Here is a 19,941-nt window from a genome sequence, read left to right on the forward strand (position 1 = left end):
AGGGGAGGACCAGGAGTTGGGCAGAGGGTACACTTGGTGGGGCAGACCAGGCCAGCTGGGGCCATTCCCATTTACCCTAACAGAGGATGGGGCTGTGCCAAGAGGCCTGAACTAGGGCCAGCCCAGAAGACCCTCATCCCCAGGGCACAGACCCTCCCTCCCCTACATACATACTTAGTCCCAAGGTCCACATCTAGGGCTCCTACTCTCTAAGCCCAACCACTTTTCTCTGATCACTATTGGCCCTTTCCCACCCCTATTTCACTCCCACCCCCACTCTCCCAGCTATTTACAAATATACAGAGGGTTTTTGTTTTGTTTTTTTTTTTATTGAGCAAGAATCTGTACCACTCCCCAGGGAGAGAAGGTCTACTCACATACCACCTGCCCTCTCCAAGGGACACTCCCTACCCTGGTCTTGAACCAGTCCAAGGCCTGGCTCTCCAGCCCTCAGTGGGGTCCTAGGCTATGGTGGGATAGCCTGGGCTCCTGGGAGTGAGAATTTGAGGGGAAGTAGGGAGACAGGAAAGAAAGAAGCTGACAGCCAGACCCTGGGCTACTGGATAGGTGAGGGGCAGCAGCTGATTTTCCTGCCACTCCCTGGAAGCGCCCATTGGCCCTTCCAGCCCCTGGAAGTCACTGTATTCTTCCCCAAGGGGGAGGGGCAGAGGTCCCTGGTTCCACCAAGTGCAACCATGGAGGGGCCCAGATGCTTGTCTCCCTCCTCTGAGAGCACTGTCCTAGCAGGCAAAGTCTTCAAAAAGGCTGCCAGGAGGACCATGAGGGTGGTGGTGGTTGGGGAGCAGATTGCTGGCCCCTCCAGCCTCAGCACAGCCTCGTCCTGGGCATGGGCTCTGCAGGGCAATGGGGAGAGGGTGAGTAGTCAGAGTAAGAGCAGCCCAGCCTTCATAATGTCTGGTGGGGTGGGGGCTCAACACTAGGACATTCCTCAGAGAGGGTGAGGAGGGGCAGGCCACAGGTTCTCAGATGCTTACCCTTACCTGCTCCTTCAGCTCCTGTAGCCCTAAGGTAGAAATGCCTCCTGTTGAGGTCCTAAGGGGTGGCTTGGGGCGGCGCCATGTCCTCTTCAGCCGGTCCCAGGACACCTTGTTAGGGTTCAGGAGAAAGGGGAGTAGATTCAGTGGATTAGGGAAATCATAGGATCATAGATTTTGAGCTGAGGGGGACCCTCATTTTACAGGTGAGGAAACTGAGGCCCAGGGAAGTGAGGACATCCAGGACAGCCTGGTTTCCCCATGATAAAAAACTGACTTGCTCAGGTTTTCCCAATGACTGACTTCCCCTCAGTACTTCCCCTAAGGCCTTCACCCTCCTAGCCCTAAAGGATCTGGACACTCTTCCCCACCAGGATTCCCATCCTTGCCTCATAGATGTAGTCAAGGATCTCTAGAAAGGTGAGGACACTGGCCCCAATGAAGAGCCCCATCTGACCTCCGATGTCACCTACGGGCAGAAATAGCACGAATTAGGAAAAGAGCAGGTGGTTAGAAGGCCAGGCCTGGGGCAAAGCCTGCAAGACCATCTGAGGCACTGTCAGGGGGAACAGGTCTCACCCAGGAGGGCAGACAGGCCATAAGCTGCTCTCTGCTCCACAGACTCAGAGGTCAGGGCTTCAAAGAAAACGTCCAAGACCAGAAAGTTCTCTCTGTGGAAACATTCCATAGGTTCAGTACAGGAAGCAGTTTGGGAGGAGCAGAGAACATGGGCAGGGCGTCAGGTGGATTGGCAAGGGACACAGTGGATGCAGGGGAAACCGACCCTAGCACACGGATATCCCTGGAAGCTATGATAGGTCAGCCACTGCAGGTGTTCTGAGCAAATAGCTGGTGGCCTCCACTTTCCCCTCAGAGATCACCCAGGTGGGGCTTGTGTCTTCATAATGTCAGGAAAACAGAGATGTGGAACTTCCTCCATGCTCCCAGAGAACAGACTCACACATGTCTCAGAAGTCCCCTGTCTTAACCCTTGGAGAGTATTGGATTAAATGATCTCTAAGGCCCCTTAAAATTCTGATAAGTGGATGGATGATCCTTATTCCTCCTCATCCCTACTGTCTCCAATACCACCGCATCCATTCCAGAATTTACATTGGCCCCCTTCTACTCAACACATGAAGTCCAAACTCTTCAACCTACCATTCAAGGCCCCCTCTAACTTGGCCCCATGCCAATGTCTCTATGGCACCATACTTCCCACCGTACTCCAATATACACCCTCTGTTTCATTCTTGACTATGCTACAAATACAGCATGATCACAAACCTCCCTGTCATTGCTTATGCTGTCCCCCTCCCTGCAACACCCTCCCCCATTGCCTACCTAAATCCTTCAAGGTCCACCCAAATCTCACCTTCTCCACGAAACCTTCCTTGACTATCACGGCAATCTCTTTCCTCTCAATTTCTATAGTGTTTAGTCAATTCTGTGAAGTTAGCATTTAATTTTGGTTTTGCCCTCCCAATGAGATGGTAAACTTTATGAGGGTGGGGCTGTATCTTATTCACCTGTGTATTATCCACACCTTCATTCATTTATGCATTCATTCATTCACACCCTTAGCACCCTGTCTTATACGGAGCAGGTGTTTGATAAATACTTGGTGGATGTGTTATTTTAATTAATTATTTTAATTAATTCTACCTTTATTACATGCCTATTATATGCCTGGTTTTGAGTGGTGGGCAGGGGACCTGGATGCAGGTCACATACGGCGATTTTATTTTTTCTGTGCCCCAGTACCACTTCATCCTCCACCCTTATCCTTATATTCCCTCCCTGCCCCACTCCTTGCACCATGATGGGTGCATGTCTTCTTGTAGCTCCCCATGATTCCTCCACCCCTACCTCACACCCTCAGCACTCTCCAGGTCTTTGCAGCCAGCCCATGCCTCCTCACCATACCTGACCCCACTACCACCCCTGTACCGTATGTAGGTCTCGTTTCGGTTGTACTTCCTGGCCAGATATCGGGCCGAGCTTCGGTTGGGGATCCGAACCATGGAGATCTCTTTCCCATAGCGTGTCAGATTGCAAGGCATGGGGCAAGCACAGCGGCCTCCTGATCCCCCACCCAGAGAGTCTGCAACACAACAGTTCCATCTGGGATGGGCTAGAGAAGATAAGAGCTTCAAAGGGGAATAGGTTGGCAGAGGTGGGGTATACTAGTCCTTTCAGACAGGTGTAGTCACAAGAAAAAGACCTCCCCAAACAAAGGTCTACATACTGTTTTCTTTGCATTGGGAGTGACAAGTCTATGCCTTCCAGCCAAGTTAATCCTAATGATCTAAGATCCTTCCCACTGTAGCCAACCTATGACTGCCTCACCCTGAGACACTTTTGAGCAGTCTGGATCCTCCAAATGTACCCCCCAAGCTAGCCCAGGAAGAGGCCAGATTTCAGTGACAAGTCAAGACTCACCCACTGTGGCAAATGTGTCATATGGACTGCTAGATACACAGGTTAAGGCCAGACTGTGTGAAAAGGAGATGAGCAGGACTCAGGGAGCCGGTGCATGAGAGCTAGTGTGTGACAGAGGGAGCCAGGCCAGGAGAGAGATAATTTCACATGTTGCAAAGTTGGCTAGGAAAAGAAAGCAGGAGAGGGGCTTGGATGGTCACACAGGGTTTGCCCCATATGGATGCTGGGTAATGCCTCCAACAGTAGATTTCTCACTTACCCCGAAAGGCTAAAATATCTGTCCAAAGTCACACAGTAAGGTAATGGCAGAGCCTGGACTAGAATCCAGGTCTCCTGACTTGCAAAGTCAAGTATACTTTCCACACTACCTCTACTCCAGAGTCTCAAACTCAAAGTCCCATAGACTTAGACACCCCCCACCTCAGGAAGGACCCGGTTGAGGGAAGATTGGATGGAGAGGAGATGGGGAGATGGGGTTCTAGGCTAATGGGGAGGCAGGGTAAACAATAGAAGGGAAGATTGCAGATACAGAATGAGAAGAAAGATAGATGAGGTGGCCAGGGTGATAAGGAACTAGGGATAGACATGTGTCTGTCTTCAAATATCTGATGGCCTATTATGTGAAAGAGAGATAAAACTCATTCTACTCTGTGCTAGAGGATAAAACTGGAACCAACAGGTAGAATTTAAGAGGAGGCCCATTTTTGTTCAATAGGTGCGCAGAAGCTTCTATTAGAGCTATCTAACAATGAAATCGGCTGCCCTATCAGGTGGCAAGCTCCCCGTCACTAGGAATAGTCAAGCAAAAGCTGAATTATCAAGAATGGTACACAGAAGATTGATCCAGCAGGCAGGGATCAGACTGGATGACTCTAATTCCATGATTCTATGAGATAGAGAGAAAGATAGGTAAGGGATAAAGGAGAATGGGGAACTAGAGAAATGGAGATAGAGACAGGAAGAAGAGGGAAGAAGGCAGCACCTACCCAAAGTGTGGTCTGCACACTCAATGTAGATGTTGGGGGAGCAGATGGTCTCATTGCCTAGGGGGAGAGGAGATTGTCCCTGGAGTCCACAGTCCCTTCCCCAGTATCCAAGCCCTACCCTCCTGATCACACGCGCGCGCACACACACACGCACGCGCGCGTGCACATGCACACACCAGCATGCACAAATGCAGGGCCCTCCCCCTCCACACCTGTGGTGGAAGCTACTGAGGAAAGGAAGGGCAAGGGAAAGGGTAGTTCAGGTGGGCAGGGCACCCACCTGGCATGTGAACCATTCTGCAATGGCAGCGTGCCAGCACAGCCTCCTTCTCACAACGCAGCCGGCAGGCTGAGACACTGTAGGATGCATAGCCCTGGAGTTCCGGCTCCCCTCCCTCACTCTCAGCCCTGCAGTTACCCCAGGGCTGGGGCAGGTATGTCAGCTGAGAAGGAAAAGAAGGATCATGGGGTCACAATAGGACTGGAAGGGACCTCAGAATCCTTCTGATCCAATCTCATTTTACAAATGAGGAAACTGAGGCTCTGGTCACACAGACAATAATTATCAGAGGTGAGATTTGAACCCAGGTCTTCTGACTTTATAGTCTTTCTGCTACTGAGAGGTCAAAACCAGGAATTCAACTCGTGTGCCCAATCCCTAAAACACAGCCTACAACCCCTTACATCTAACCTCGCTCCTCAGATCCTAGACCCTTCTACCAAAGCAGGCAGATGCAGACTGGGTTTGGAGAACCCAGAATGCTCAGAAGTTTCTCAGGGTAAAGCAATCCTATGTCGGCTACCCTTGCCTTCTTCCCTGTTATGCTCACCCGCTGCTCCTGGCAGGACACAAATGTCTGGAAACCTGGAGACACCCCAAACCCGAGCTGATGGATGTATGGTGGCTCCTCTTGGCTGTGGATCTGAACCCGGATGCCAGCCTCAAACGACGTCTCATCTGTGGGGAAAGAACCCCAGAGATGGTGATACGAGAAATTCTTGTGAGCTCTGGGGTTCTCTGGGGTCCAGGCTCAGTGGCCAGCCTCCTTGCTCCCTCACAATAACCCCTAAAGAGGCTGTTCCCACGTCTCCTCTCAAAGACTTGAGATACCTAACTGAAACTCCAGTGAATCTATTCTCTCTGCTCTGAGCATTTAAAAAAAAATAAATTTGCTTCATTTGACTATGAGCCCCCAGTCAGAAATCTTGCTCTGGTAGATGTAGCAACTTTCGATCTCTTTCTTTCTTGAGTTGTTCTCAATCACCCCCACCCCTAACACAACATTCCACCATTATATAAACCCAAGGTTTACCCCATCCCTACCACCAATGCAAGGATCAAGAGTGGGGGGAACTCCCCCATCTCTTTCTCTTACTAGTCTCTCTCCAGATGGGCAGGTACTCTTCCTGTTGAATGTCTAGCATGATCTCCAAGCCACTGCCCATGCCCCCTGCCCGGCTGGGCCGTGGACTCTGGGGGTCAGCATTAAAAGTGTAGCATTTTCCATAACGAGTATATACCTAGGGGAAAAGGTGAGAAAGGGAGGTTACCATGGAAAGTATTTTGCTATTGTTGTTCAGTCGTATCTGAACCCCATTAGGGTTTTCTTGGCAAAGATAATGGAGTGGTTTGTCCCTTCCTTCTCCGGTGGATTAAGGAAAACAGAGGTTAAGTCACTTGCCCAGGGTCACACAGCTAGTAAATGTCCGAGGCCGGGTTTGAACTCAGGTGTTCCTGACTTCAGACCCAGTGCTGTATCCACTGACTACAGCGCTTGCCATCCCTACTTGGGGCTGAGGCAATAAAAGCCATTGAGAAGAAGGGAGAAGCCAACATCTCTTTTGGGAAAGCCGGGCTCCTCCAGTTTGCCCCACATTCTTATCTGTCCTCCAAATTTCCTTGCACCCACCCCCATTCTCTGCACTCTTATTCTCCATGCTCAAGGAATTATCCCAGCATCCACCAGGTGGCAGTGATACAGCACAGACAGAGAGAAGGGGAACTGCAGGACCAGGGAACTGAGCCTGGACCGAAGAATGGGGAAGAAAGGAAGCCAGTAGATGGTGTGTATTTTGCTGTAGGGGAAACACCTCTGCTGTAAGCAACTCTAAGCTGCAGAGAAGGCAGGAGCTTGCAGTGGTAGCGGGAGTTCCCTCATTTAGGATTTCCCTATAGCAATGATCCAGCTCCTATCCCCTGCCCCGTTCTTCTGAGTCCAAGTCTATTGCTTACCCAACAGCACCATGCTTCCCTTAGCCACCACCCTCCATGATATTAATATTTATATGCATCAATAGGGACACCTTGGGAAATCACCTTCGTTCACCTTCCCAGAACCCAAGGGAAAGGTCTGCTCATCAGCTCCAATGCCTCACATCCCTAACCTCAACAAATGCAACAAAAACAGAACATGCTGGATTTATTAAGTACAGCACTGTGCTAGAAGATGAGAATACAAATATGAGAAGGGACACAGGCCTAACCCTCAATAGAGCAAGTGATTAATATCTTCTAATGACCAGGGGGGACGAGATCAGATCCCTACTTCTGTAAGTATAAGACAAGGCAGAAAAAAGTGGTAAGTGCCAAAAATAAGTGCAAGGGAGAGACTCAGGTATAGTGTGAAAAATATGAGGAGGGAAAGGAGGGCTATCTGAGGAATGGGATGAAGGGGGAACCAGGGAAGACCCAATGGAGGAAGCAGCCCCTGAGCTGGGTCGAATCTAGAGAAGGGTTTCAAGAGGAAGAAAGACATCAGGAGAGGCCAGTCTAGACAAGAATGCATGAAGGTGGGGGAAATAGGTGGCACAGTGGATAGAGCACCAACCCTGAAGTCAGGAAGACCTGAGTTCAAATCCGGCCTCAGATCAAACACTTGACACTTACTAGCTGTGTGACCCTGGGCAAGTCACTTAACCCCAATTGCCTAAAAAAAAAAAAAAAAAAGAATGCCTGAAGGCAGGAGAAGGCAAAGCAAGGTCAGAGAATGGCTAGCTTGGCCTGAATGTGGAGTTATCCCATGAAATCAGCATGGAAAGGTAAGGCAGGGTCAGATTGTGAAGGGCTTTAAATGCCAAGCTAAGCATTTTGTATGTTGTCCTTTAGGTAATGGGGAGCCTGAGATTTTTGAATAGTTAAGTGACATGTTCTGCCCTGTGCATTACAAAGATTATTTGGGCAGCGGTGTGAAGGATGGATTGAAGAGGGGAGATACTGGCAACTGGGAGACATATTGGGAGGGTGGTAGAGGAGAGGGCTGATAAGAGCCTGAATTCAAGTGGCGGTCGTGGCTATGCAAGTAGAGAGCCTTCCCCCCCAATAATCAACCTCTTTCAGCGGAATGCTTCAGCCTTATCTTCCCCAGCACTGGCTGCTAGGTGTTCCATGTCCCCTACAACACATCCTGCCACTGGATTCCATCCCATAGCCCAAGGACATGCTACAATCAACTCTACCCAACTGGAAAGTCCATTGTTAAATTTTCAATGCTAGTAGCGATACCTCAAAAATCAATCACCACACATTAGGGCTTGATCTATTATTTTGCTGATTGTTTAGACAAGAAGGTAATGGAGAAAATGTTAATAATGCTAATTAATCTTAAAGGCATGTGTGCATACATTTTTCCCCTGGTGGATATATAGTGTTAAACATCTACCAGCACACCCCTATATCCCTCCATAAACATTGCTCAAGCTCAGCAAGAATGCAATAGAAGGATCAGGTAGTGAAGTCATCACCAGACTGGAGGCCCGTGGTAGACTGTTGGTAAAACATAATAATAATAACTACAGCGATAACCGGCATCTACATGGTGCTTTAGGATTGGCAAAATGCTTTACATCCATCCTCTCACTTCAGTATGACACTGCCCCTGCCCACCTCAAGTAGGTTCCTAGGAACAGACTGACCTTTCACTGTAGTGAGAAAAGAGTGACTGGAATCTTGACCATTACACTCTTCTTCCTTTCTCTCTAACCTTAAGTCCATACCTTCTGCATTTTACCCTTCCATCCCTTCTTACTGCCCTTCCTTCGTCAGTCTCTGTTAGACCATTCCCCATTACCCAGCAAGGACCATCGTTTTGACCAATCCCCTCCCAGCCTGTTGTTTTAGTAGTAGTCTGACTCTTTGTGACCCCATTTGGGATTTTCTTGGCAGAGATATTGGAGCAGTTGCCATTTCCTTCTGCAGCTCATTTTACAGATGGGGAAACTGAGGTAAACAGGGGTAAGTGACTTGCCAAGGGTCACCCAGCTAGTAAGTGTCTGAGGCCAGATTTGAACTCAAGAAATTGAGTCTTCCCAACTCTGGGCCCAGAGCTCTATGGTGTCATCTAGCTGCCCCCCTCTCTACCTTTATCAGTTCCATTCATTCTTTTCCCTCACTCCTCCCTTGCTCCTCCCCCTCTCCTTTAAGTATGCGTTCAACTGACTATACATTATTTATTGCATGTAGAGAGCCCTATGCTAGGCCCTGGGAGACATGCAAATTTAGATAAACAACTACATACAAAACAATACATGACAAGTGAATTAGGGGCATTAAAAAAAGTGCTTTGTGAGGTTGGAGGGCAGAGAGAGATCTTTACCAACTTGGGGGAAGGCTTCCTGGAGGAGGTGGCTTAAGTGTCAGTCTATAAAAAATGAGCAGGAATTCAATTGACTGGATCAGGGAGACAATTCCAAGCACAGAGAATAAACAGCACCAGTAAAGGCAAAGAAAGGGGAAAGCACAGGGCTGTGGGGTGGTTGGTTCCATTTGGCTGGAATCTACGGTGTGTAGAAGGAAGTCATGAAATAAGGTCAGACAGGAAGGGTGGCAGCAGGCATGGGAAGGCCTTGAATGTTACGCTGATTTTGGACTTTACTTAGTAGGTGATAGGAAGCCAAGATGGGAGTGTGCATATTGGCTATGGCCCCCTTCAATCAATTAGTCAGGGCATATATAGGGAGCCCACATTATGTGCTCAGGCTCCAAAATGCTACCTAAATTCAGGAGAGGAAAGGAAAGGAAGGATGAAGAGGGGAGGGGAGAGGCTGTGCCCACAGACTTTCCCACACAAACACTGATATCTGCCCATCCTCTACAAGCTTAATGAGGAACGGGAGGCCTGACTCTGCCGTCCTTCCCCAGAGACTCTTCAGCTCACGACCGACCCAGTCACGACCACCACCCCACCCAACCTGTGCAGGTTACCCCAGAACTCTGGCACATTGGTTCTATCAGGCTAAAAAAAAAAAAGGCTAGATTTGGAGGCAGAAGGGTCAGAGAAAGTTCAGGCTCTGCTACTTGAGCCAGTTTATATCACCTTTGCTCCCCCACCACCCCCTATTTTCTCCTCTGTAGGATGCTGGAGTTGGGTCTGATGATTTCCAGCTTTAAACCCTATGAGCCTATGATCTTAAATATTCCTGTGTTTTCCCCTCCCACCCCACCCCCAGCACCACCTCCCTCTATCTTGGAGGAAATGGATTGAAAGAGAAGTGGGGGTGGATAGAGAGGGGCCAGGGAAGGGGAGTCTACAGGGAAGGAGCTGGACAGGCCAAGCTGCCCGTCCAGCCCCCACCCCCCCCCACAAGATACTGACTACCAGGCAGACCACATCGTTGCCCCGGAAACAGCCCCCGGGGCGGCTTGGGCAGCGGGTGGAGCCACCAGCTCCTAAGTGGCAGAACTCCGGTGGCAGCACAGCCCAGCTGCCTCTTCCATGGAGACGGCACGGCCACTCCGTCCCACAAGATCTCAGTGGCTGCCCTTGTCTCCTTTGCCACAGACTGCCCAGGGTTGGGATGGGGAGGGGGGGATGGAGAGAGGGGGAGGGTGAAGCAAAGGAGTTGATGGTGCTGGTACAAGGTCCTGTGCCAGTGGATGAAAAATGGAGCCCAAGTCAAATGATCCTCTCTTCCCCATCAGTTCCCTGGTCACTGTCCTCACTTCCTCTGATTTCTCATCTCTCTCTCCCTCGCCTTCCAGTATGTACCATCATCTCCTTCCTTCTGCATACATCTCTCTCCTACTTGTCTCTCCTTTGCCACTGCATATCCTTGCTCTCTGTCTGCTCCCTAACCCTAATTTCTGACCCTCTGCTCTCTGTCTCTCTGATTTATGAACCTCTGCTCTGTCTGTCTCCCTGGCCTCTGGTCCTCTGCTGTCTGTCTGTCTGTGTGACCCCCTGGCCTCTGCCTGTCCACCTTCCTAATTCTGTCCGTTAGCCTGTGCCCTTCGGTATCTGACACTCCTCCCTTCTTCCCCTTGACAGCCCAGGCACATTTCCCAGCCTCCCAACTCCCTCCTCCCCACTCTGCAACAAGAGATAGTAATCTGAGATCTGGAGAGATCTGTCCTGAGCTAAACTCAGTGCACGGCTGTATCAGTCCCTTGGGTTCTATCTATCCACTGGGCTCCCATTTCCCAGGAAAGCTCCCTCTGCACTGTGCCCTCAGTGGAGCTTTCGCTCTCCTAATGTCCCGCCTCCTCTCTCTCCCTTCAGTCACAGTGCCCACGGGGTTAACAGGCAATTAGTGGGGCCAGGGCTCAGAGCTTTGGTAGGGAGAGGGGGCCGAACCTCCTGGAGATAAGAGGCAGCCAGGGAGCTGCAGAGACTGGGCTAATCCCAGAGCTAATCTTCTGGCTGGGCTTTATCACAGCTGCCTTCTGGGCATTCTGCCTCAGCCAAGGAGCTCATACTTCTCTAGTTGCCCCCAGCCCCAGTGCCGCCATCAAGGATCCAGCTGCACCCATTCTTGGCTTCTGACCCTCACTCTCTCTCCCCAGCTCTGGGGCCTAAATCCTTCAGACCTGTAAGGAATAGGAATGGTAGGTTTGGGGGTGGGGTGGGGGTGGCAGTATGTTCACCTTTTCCTTTGGGTTGGAGTGAGGATTTTAGGCACCTTTGAGTTGAGATTCTGGGCAGATGGGGTCCCTAAGATTTTTTGAGCTTTCCAGATCCCCAGTTCTCCTCATCCCCAATTCATTTTTGCCACTTCTCTGGGGACAGACAGGAGAACTCAAGAGAATAAGGCTGATCAGAATAAAGGATGAGGTGTTTAATTACAGTGAGAGGACTTAACACCCTTCCCAAGATACATCTGGGTCTAGTGTTTAAATGACACCAATCCTTGACAGGAACTCCTTTTCCAACATGCTCATCATCCATCCAGGCAGAGAAGGATTCCATCCATATTCACAGCCCCATATACCCACATACACTCAGTTTTTACCCCAATATCCCCCAATATTAAGGAAAAGAATTGCCTTCTTCCTCCCAATGGGCCCCCCACCCCCATGGGGGTAATTTTGTCTTGGAAGAAACTGTCTTTGTTTTCATACACATGTAAATTATGAGTAGTAGCAGGAGCACTATTGTTACCTGCAAAGTGAGCTTTAGAAAAGAGAAGTGGGAACTGGAAATCTGAGTAGGAAAATCAGAGGGTGAAGATGACAAAAGATGACAATGATGATGATGGGGGGGAGGGGCAGATAGAGTTTACATCCAAGCTGACTCCAGTGAAACCCAACTAGAGCCAGCCAAGAAATTAGGGGACAGGGGAATGAGGTATCCTAGGATTAAGATGGATGGACCCAAGGACTGGCCTGTGATCTCCAAGATGGAGGTAGGGAAGTAGATGGGGTTTGTGGAGTGAAGAGTTCCTTGCAAATTCAAAGCTACTATTAAGCTGAGAAAATCCATTTTCTTCACATTGACCTCTCCTCTAAATGATCCCCTTTCTGAAATTCACTCACCCTACTTAGGTTGTTCACCAGCCACCTTCAGTATGTCAGACTGTGCAAAATGAGGTCAGTGAGAGGAAAGGCTGACCATGGGGGAGACTTTGGGGTCCATCTAGGGTAGGATATAGTTTGTCCTTCAAGAGAGAAAGGTGTGTCCCCTTCTGCTTCTTGGAGGTAATAGCATGGAAAGAGTACAGGGGCAAGATGGAGTGCCAGGATTCCATTTTGGGAATCTTCACTCCCAAGATTGTCCACACTCCCATTTTTATTAAGCCTTAAACACACACACCACCCTAACCCCCTCAGCACCCAGTCAGTCCAGGATCCTTCTGTACCCACACAACCACTCATCCCTGAATGCACCTAGCCCTACCCCTCTGAACCCACTTAGCCTTATACAACTAAACTCATGCAAGCCTCAACAACCACACTCACATACTTCCGTGCCCCAGCACCCACATAATTTTCTACACAACTACACTTACACAACCCCACACCCCTACATTCATTCAACCTTATACAACACCCACATCCACATAGTCCCACATAACAGCCCAGCAAAACTTCAGTCCCGCTAATGACACCCATACCTAAGAATGCCCCACTCCCCCTATAAGCCCACACCCCTAGGTCCATCCACTCAGTCCTGCTCCCATTCAAGCCAGCATGCCTAACGCCCGCTCAGCCCTACACACATACTTACTGTGCCCCTCTCTCCTGTACACTTACATGGTCTGGCATACATCCATCACACATGCAGCGCCCTCCCTCCTGTCTCCTCTCCTTCTCTTCTCTCCTCTCTGGGTTTACCTCATTTGCATTCCCCAGGCTCCCAGCTCCTCAGCAAAGTGACCTCCGATCAAGAAGCGCCAGAGGCTTCCACAGCGGCCAGTGGGGGGGGGGGGCGGGGGCTCATAGAGAGAGAGAGTTAAGAGGCCTCGAAGGGAAAAGACGATGGCCAGGACAGACACCAGGATGTATGTGTTGGGGGAGGGGGTTTGAGTAAGGGGGAGAAGAGGTAGGCCAGGACTAGAGGAAAGGACAGAGATCTTGGAGTTCATAAGGGAGCTATGGGGATGAGGAGGACAAGGCAAGAGGGAGGATAAGTATTTTCGTCCAGCTTCTCGAACCAGGGCTCCCTTCATTTGCTCATGAGGTCAAGAGGCCAAGGTGGCGGACAGCTGGAATCACTTGGCAACCCCCCTACTGGGAAGCAGCTCTGTCCAGGGCTCCCACTATCTCCCCAGCCCAGAGAACTGTCTCTCCTTCTCTTACACAAGCTGATTGCTAGTCTTATCCCCTTTGACCCATCTCAGGGCCACAGGTCCAGAAGCTGCCCCCCTAGAAGATGGCTCCCAGTCCCTTCTGTTCCCCCACCCAGCCAAGCCGCTTTCTTTCCCCTCCCCCTGCCTGGTATTTACACCTTTCACACATTTGTAAGCTATTATCCTGTCCACGCTTAGTCACCGCTGAGCCAAGCGCCACGGATTTAGCTGCTTTAATCTTTCCTCCTAAATCAATCCTCCATTTCCTCTTAATCATCCCGTGGCTCTTCCCTGAACTCACTCACTGCAGCCTGTCTCTCTCCCTGGGGCTGGGGCTGCTCCCCCCTCCAACCTGGATAGCCAAAATTGTGTATCTTCAGGCCACAGTGGGGCATGAAAAGGCCGGGGCAGGTGGGGAGGGATTTCCACACTCATCTGGGGAGACCTAGTTTCCCAATCCTTAACACTGGGGAGGGGAAAAAAAGAGATCGCAGCCCACACTCATCCCTAAAAACCTCACCCATACCCTTCCTGCATGAAGTATCTACCTGTCTCCATCCTAACGGGGTCCCTTACATTCCATCCTACCCCACACCCCCACACAGAGACCCACCCACATGCTCCCCACCCCTCTCATTTCCAGATCCATCATCCATTCTCTCAGATTCATCCTCCCTCCCTCAGGATGGTGGGTCCACGAAAGAGCCCAGAATGACTGTACCTGCTGAGTGTAAGCACCCCAAACTGACCCTGCCTTGATCATGGGAGATGCCAGGTAGGTCTTTTCCCTACTCAATCCCCACCCCCACCCCCTCGTTGGGCCAGCCTCTACGGCTCAAGCCACCACCCTCCTTCCCTCCTGGTTATTGCCCGGCAGGAGGCTGGACAGATCAGAGAGACTCAGAGATGGACTGGGGAATACTTGGCTGACGGAAGCCCCATCATCCTCGTCATTCAGGAAGCAGCTGGAACCACAGGTTTTCTCCCTGGGCCTTGGGCTCCCCCTCATTCCCTCATTCCTGGAAGCCACTGGCCACCCCACCCCCTCAGCCCCCAGTAGATATGATTCCGAGCGGCCGCAGCCTAGCTGCCCTGCGTCACTGGATACCAAATCACAGACGGGACCTGAGTATTCCCTGCCAAAACCTTGCTCCTTCCTCCAAGCTAAATCTTCCCCCCCGCCCCAGCCTTCCAGCTCCACTCCAACCCCCAACCCGATCCTCTTTGCCCCCGAGCCCAGATCTTATAATGTTACTAACAAATCAGGCCTGGGACTGCAGTGGGAGGAGGTGGGGTGGGGTGAGGGGGGTTGGGTGGAGACAATTTGGGTAGTTAATTCTGCACAGGAAGTAGCGGGGGGGGGAGCAGGTGGGGAGCAGTGCAAGGAGTGACATGGAGCAGGGGCGGGGGTCCAGGAGCATTGCTACAAACACTAATCAGCGTCTTCCGGCAGCTCCACAGAGGAGCTGAGCTGATAATGAGCTGGGCTCCCGGTTGATTCCTGATTAATGAAGAGGCCGGCGGGGGCCTCTGCAGAGTGGGACCCAGTCAGGGCTGGCTCCGCAGGGCCCCCTCCCACCCTCTGAGGCAGGTCTCCCTCCAGTCCCTGATCCCCTCCAACAATAAGGAATCCAGACCTCATAGGGTCACTCTCGGTGTTTGACTCCCTTCAAAAGATGCCACCCCCATCCCACCCTGGCAGGGAGCCCCATAAAAGAGGGGTGAGTGCAGCTGGGGTTATAGCAAAGAGAAGGATCCAAGAAAGTGAAGGCAGCATCCCTGGAGGGAAAGGGGGGAGGGACTGGCTGGGGAGGGAGGGGACAGCATCCAGCAGAAAACAGGGACCTGGAAAAAAAGCTGCAGCCGGACAGGTTGACAGACCAGGCAGGGCCCAGCAGCCTTCTGCATCCCTGTCTGGCATCCAGCAGACCTCAGTGGGGAAGGCAGAGGGATATTGGGGGACCAGGAAAAGGCGGTAAGGTCTAGGGTAGTAAAAGGGAACACAGGGCAGAGAGTCAGACATTCTGTCTCAATGCTGGCCTGAGGTTGAGGGTCTAAGGCTGCCCGATGGAATGACATACAGAGGAAAGAAAGAAATTGAGATCTTAGGGGACCTAAAAGTTGGGGGAGAAGGGCCCCAAACCAGGCGTCAGTCTCCTCTGTCCTGGAGCTGACCTGAAAGGTGGGGGAAGGAGCCTATGGTAAGAGGGGGAGTCACAGGGCACTGCCCAGCTGGAAGTGGCCTTGTCTAATTGTGCCTGATTAGCAGAGAGGAAGGAGAACCAGGTGAGTGATTAACAGTCATGCCAGTCAAAGGAGGAAAGTAAAAGAATGTAGGTAGGAAGGGGGCCTAGTCAGGGAGGGAGGAAAAAAGAGGCAGGCAGCTTTTTCTCTTGCCCTAGCTGGTGTCTGATTAGCCTCCAATAACATACTAAGAGGGCAGTTCTTGGAGTCCTAAGACCTGGATTCTAATCCTGGCTGGGATACTTGCCAGCTGACCTTAGGCAAAACACTTTGCTTCTCCTGAGCCTCTATTTTTCTCATCTGTAAAATGGGTTAGATCTGTTGACCCCCCCCACCCCCCACCCCACTCCAGAGTCCATTTGGTTCTAACATTGATTGTGAACTCATCACTTCTGAGAAACTCACTCTGCTCCCTGCCTCAGTTTTCCCACCTAAGGAAAAGGATCATTCAGAAACTAAAAGGAACTTACATCCATCTAATCCAACCCCCTCATTTTATGGCTATAGAAACTAAAACCAAGAGAAGTCCACCCCACCCCCAAGCCCCTCAAAATCTTGTTTACAAGATTTCCCCATGTTAGAGTCCATCACCACACTGATGAAACTTTTACCCTCCTGGGAAACCTGACACAGATTAGGTCTAAAGCTCCATCCCTCATTGCTGTTCTGTTGAGGTATGGACCCTGCAGGGCACCCAATCTTCAGCTGGGGTTTCCTCATCTACAAAATGAACATCATACTTGTGCCATGGAGTAGCTATGAGAATTAGATGATATAATTTAGGTGTAAATTTTAAGTGTAAAATTCTGGGTAGAGGTATGTCATTGCTGTGAGTTGGCCCTCTTAGTCCTACTCCAAGGCCTCAGTAAGATGCAGAAGTGACCCTATGTTCTTGAAGGCAACGTCAACGGATCTCAGAGATTAGAATGCTGGTCCAGCCATGGACCGGGCTCCTTAAAAATTTGGAAGTCATCTATCTTTTAAGACTTGTTCAGTAAGGTCTGACTCTTCATGACCCCATTTGGGGTTTTCTTGACAGAGATACTGCTAATTTTACAGACAACTAAATGGAGACAAACAAGGTTAAGTGACTTGCCCAGGGTCACACAGCTAGTGAGTGTCTGAGGCTGGATTTGAACTTGGGTCTTCCTGACTCCAGGCCTGGCACACCGTCCACTATACCACCTAGCTTCCCTTGAAAAGATAGCGTGGCGCAACAGAAAGAATATTGTACTGAAGTCAGCAGACGTGGGTTTCAATACCTCCTCCACCTCTTCTTAACTATGGGACCTTTGGCAAGTCACTGGGCCTCTCTTGCTTCAGTTTCCTCATCCATGAAATGGGTATAATGATATGTGGTACCCTACCCACCTTACTGGGCTGTGATGAGGAAAATGTTTGGCAAACCTTGAAGTACGATAGGAGGAAAAGGTGGTGTTATCATTATTGTTTGATTTATTAATTCTAAAAATACCTATTGAATCCTGACTGAGTCCTAGGAATGTGCTTTAAGGGACTGGCATGCACAAATTCAACCATCTTCCCAGGCATAGATTGCAGGGGCAGGTAAGTGGCACCATAGTACACAGAGCACTGGGCCTGGAGTCAGGAAGATCTGAGTTCAAATCCAGCCTCAGACACTTACTAGCTGTGTGACCCTGGGCAAGTCACTTAACCCTGTTTGCCTCAGGTTTCCTCACCTGTGAAATGGGGACCATAATAATAGCACCTATCTCCTAGAGTTATCAGGATCAAATGAGATAATAATTGCACACAGCTTATGTGCCTGGCACATAGAAAGTGCTATATCAATGTTTAGTATTATTATTATACCTTAAATTTCAGTCTCACCCCAACGCAAACAACAGTCCCTCCACCAAACCCATCCTGATATTTGGCAAGCAATAGAAGTCACTGAAGGAGCAATGGACAGAGGGTAGATTCCATTGGAATTATGCCTTGTTAGTAAAAGGGAAGAGTAAAAAGAGCTGAGTGTCAGAGTGGGAGGAAGCATTTTCTCAAGCCTCCCCCCTACCCAGAAAGAGATTTCCTGTCTGCCTATCCCCATCTCTTCCATCCCCCAAGGCCCAGCTGGTTCTTCTGCCTCCTCGGTGAACCTTTCCCAGGCCTTCCCAACCTATACAAGATCTCTGCCTTCTCTGAACTCATTGCACTTACTGAGTGTCAACGTCATTTGGTGATTAATCATAAACTGCTTCATGACATCGCTTATACTCTACCATCTGTTGTCTTTCATTGTTATTTCACTTAGGATTCATGTAGGCTGTAAGCTCCCTGAGGGCAGGGACTATGTCTTCTTTTTTAGTCCCTCAGAGTGTCTGGCACGGGGCTCCTGCATGTAGTGGATGCTTGGTAAATATCTGGTGCCTCCTTCATTGCTTGAGAGTGTTTGGAGAAGACTACATAGGGAGAGTAAGTAGCAGCGATTATGGGTAAGAGTGAGAACAGGTAAAAGTGTGTGAGGGGAGATGTAGGGGAAAAGTAAGTGGGGAGATGGGAAATGAGTTGGGGGAGTGGGGGAGGTAACAAAGTGTGGGGGTGAGAGATTGAAGTGGTAGCAGCAGCTAGATAGAGCAGCAGCTGAAGAGGACTGGGGGAGGGAGCATTACCCAAAGTAAAAATAGGCTGGAAAATGTGACATTTATTAGCTTGGATTCCAGAGGAAAGGTCACAGCATTGTGGGGAGGGGGGAAGGAGGGATCAAGGAAGGGAAGAGAAAAAAACAGGACAATAACCCCCTTCTAGTACCCATTTCTCCAACTGGCTGACCCATCTCACTGCACAGTTTCCAATCAATATCAGACCTCCCTTCATCATTCACAGATCCATCCCTATCACAGACCCCATTCCCATTATGGACCCATGCCCATTCTAGAGGCTATAATTGTCACTGATCAATCCCCATCACGGATCCCATAATTTTCCTACCAATGTGAAAATCAGGCTCAGATTCAGGATTTCCAGTTCTAAAAGAGAGGAGAATGGGGTTGGGGAGTGGAGAGGGAGGAAAACAGTGCTAAGAGACAGTGGATCTCCAAAGGTGAATGGGCTTTCCCCTACATGTCTGCCACTTGTCATCCAGGCCTTACAGTCTTGTAGCCACTCCTGCAAACTCCCATGATCTTCATGTCACTAGATGATCCAATATCAAAAGGACCCAAAAGAAATACACCCTCCATACAACCCTCCCCCATCACTTTCACCCTGACCAGACCTAAGAGTCAAAGGAATTCCTCACATGGGCTTCCTTGACCCTAAATAGGGGATACCCCTGCTTCCAAATGCTCTAGCCACTTCTCCTTTCCCAGAGAACAGCAAAAAAAAATCTCTCCTTGTTCTCCCTCATTCCTTCAGTTTTCTCCCTCCCTTCTTCCTTCTTCTCTTCTGTCTTTGCCTTTCCCTTCCTTTCCTTTCCCTCCCACTCTACTCCTCTCCTCTCTCTCCTCACCTCTTTCTCTCCCTCCTCCTCTACTCCAGTTGTCTCTCTCCCCTTGACTTCTTCATCTCCTCTCCTATCTTCCCTCTTTGGTTCCCCCTCCCTTTCCTTTTCCTCCCTTTCCCCCCTCCCATCCCCCTCAGGCCTTGAGATACAAACTCCCGCTCAGTAGGCACAAAGATTCCATTGATTTCTGGCCCCCTTCAGCACCTGCTGGGACCAGTCTCTGCTCCTCCCCGATTTGTGGGGGGGGGGGGAGCAGGGAGAGAGCAAAGGAATCTTACCCCAGGGGATGACAAATATGAGTGGGAACCTCGCAGGGAATTGTGACCCCCCCTTTTTCCCCCCTCCCAACTCTATATCCCACCTTCTGATCTTTCCCAGTCTCTGCAGAGAGATAAGGCTCAGGGATTAGCATGCTGCCTCAATTTCCCTGAACAGCCCCTTTCCAGCTCATTCTTCATATCCCCCACCCGAAGCAGGGATATCCCCTTTGTCCACTCTATACCCACTCTCTGCCTAACAAACCTCTCCTCCTCCCCCACCCCATTGTCCTTTCTTCCCTGTGGCTGCCTCAGCTTATGCCCATGGTCAAGAAGGTTGACATCTCTGATCTGTGTCCCTATTCAGAATTGTCCCATGGCACATAGTCCCCTCTGGATAGCAGTGGAGGAGTCCAAATTTGACTGCAACCATGATAGGATACATTAGTCTATTTGGGGCATGTGTCCTATTGATGTTGAAGCAGGGTCTGTGTGGAGAACCTCATGGAGAACCCTACTTCTACTACCATCTGCATTTCCATCTTGTGGCTGAT

General features: G+C 50.1%; 1 protein-coding gene across 1 annotated transcript in view; it reads right to left on the reverse strand.

The window, feature by feature from the left end:
- Window positions 1-740: 740 nt before the first annotated feature.
- Window positions 741-19,941, reverse strand: part of ASIC4 (acid sensing ion channel subunit family member 4) — a 21,442-nt gene continuing 2,241 nt past the window's right edge. The window contains exons 2-10 of the mRNA XM_027873863.1: window positions 5,800-5,944; window positions 5,254-5,381; window positions 4,704-4,866; window positions 4,424-4,480; window positions 2,946-3,099; window positions 1,575-1,666; window positions 1,385-1,464; window positions 1,002-1,106; window positions 741-854 (exon numbers count right to left, since the gene is read on the reverse strand). Coding sequence (XP_027729664.1) covers window positions 741-854; window positions 1,002-1,106; window positions 1,385-1,464; window positions 1,575-1,666; window positions 2,946-3,099; window positions 4,424-4,480; window positions 4,704-4,866; window positions 5,254-5,381; window positions 5,800-5,944 — 1,038 coding nt within the window. The remainder of the gene's footprint in view (window positions 855-1,001; window positions 1,107-1,384; window positions 1,465-1,574; window positions 1,667-2,945; window positions 3,100-4,423; window positions 4,481-4,703; window positions 4,867-5,253; window positions 5,382-5,799; window positions 5,945-19,941) is intronic.

The sequence above is a fragment of the Vombatus ursinus genome, unplaced genomic scaffold (assembly GCF_900497805.2).
Source record: "Vombatus ursinus unplaced genomic scaffold, bare-nosed wombat genome assembly UNPS02014802.1, whole genome shotgun sequence".
NCBI classification, from domain to species: domain Eukaryota; kingdom Metazoa; phylum Chordata; class Mammalia; order Diprotodontia; family Vombatidae; genus Vombatus; species Vombatus ursinus.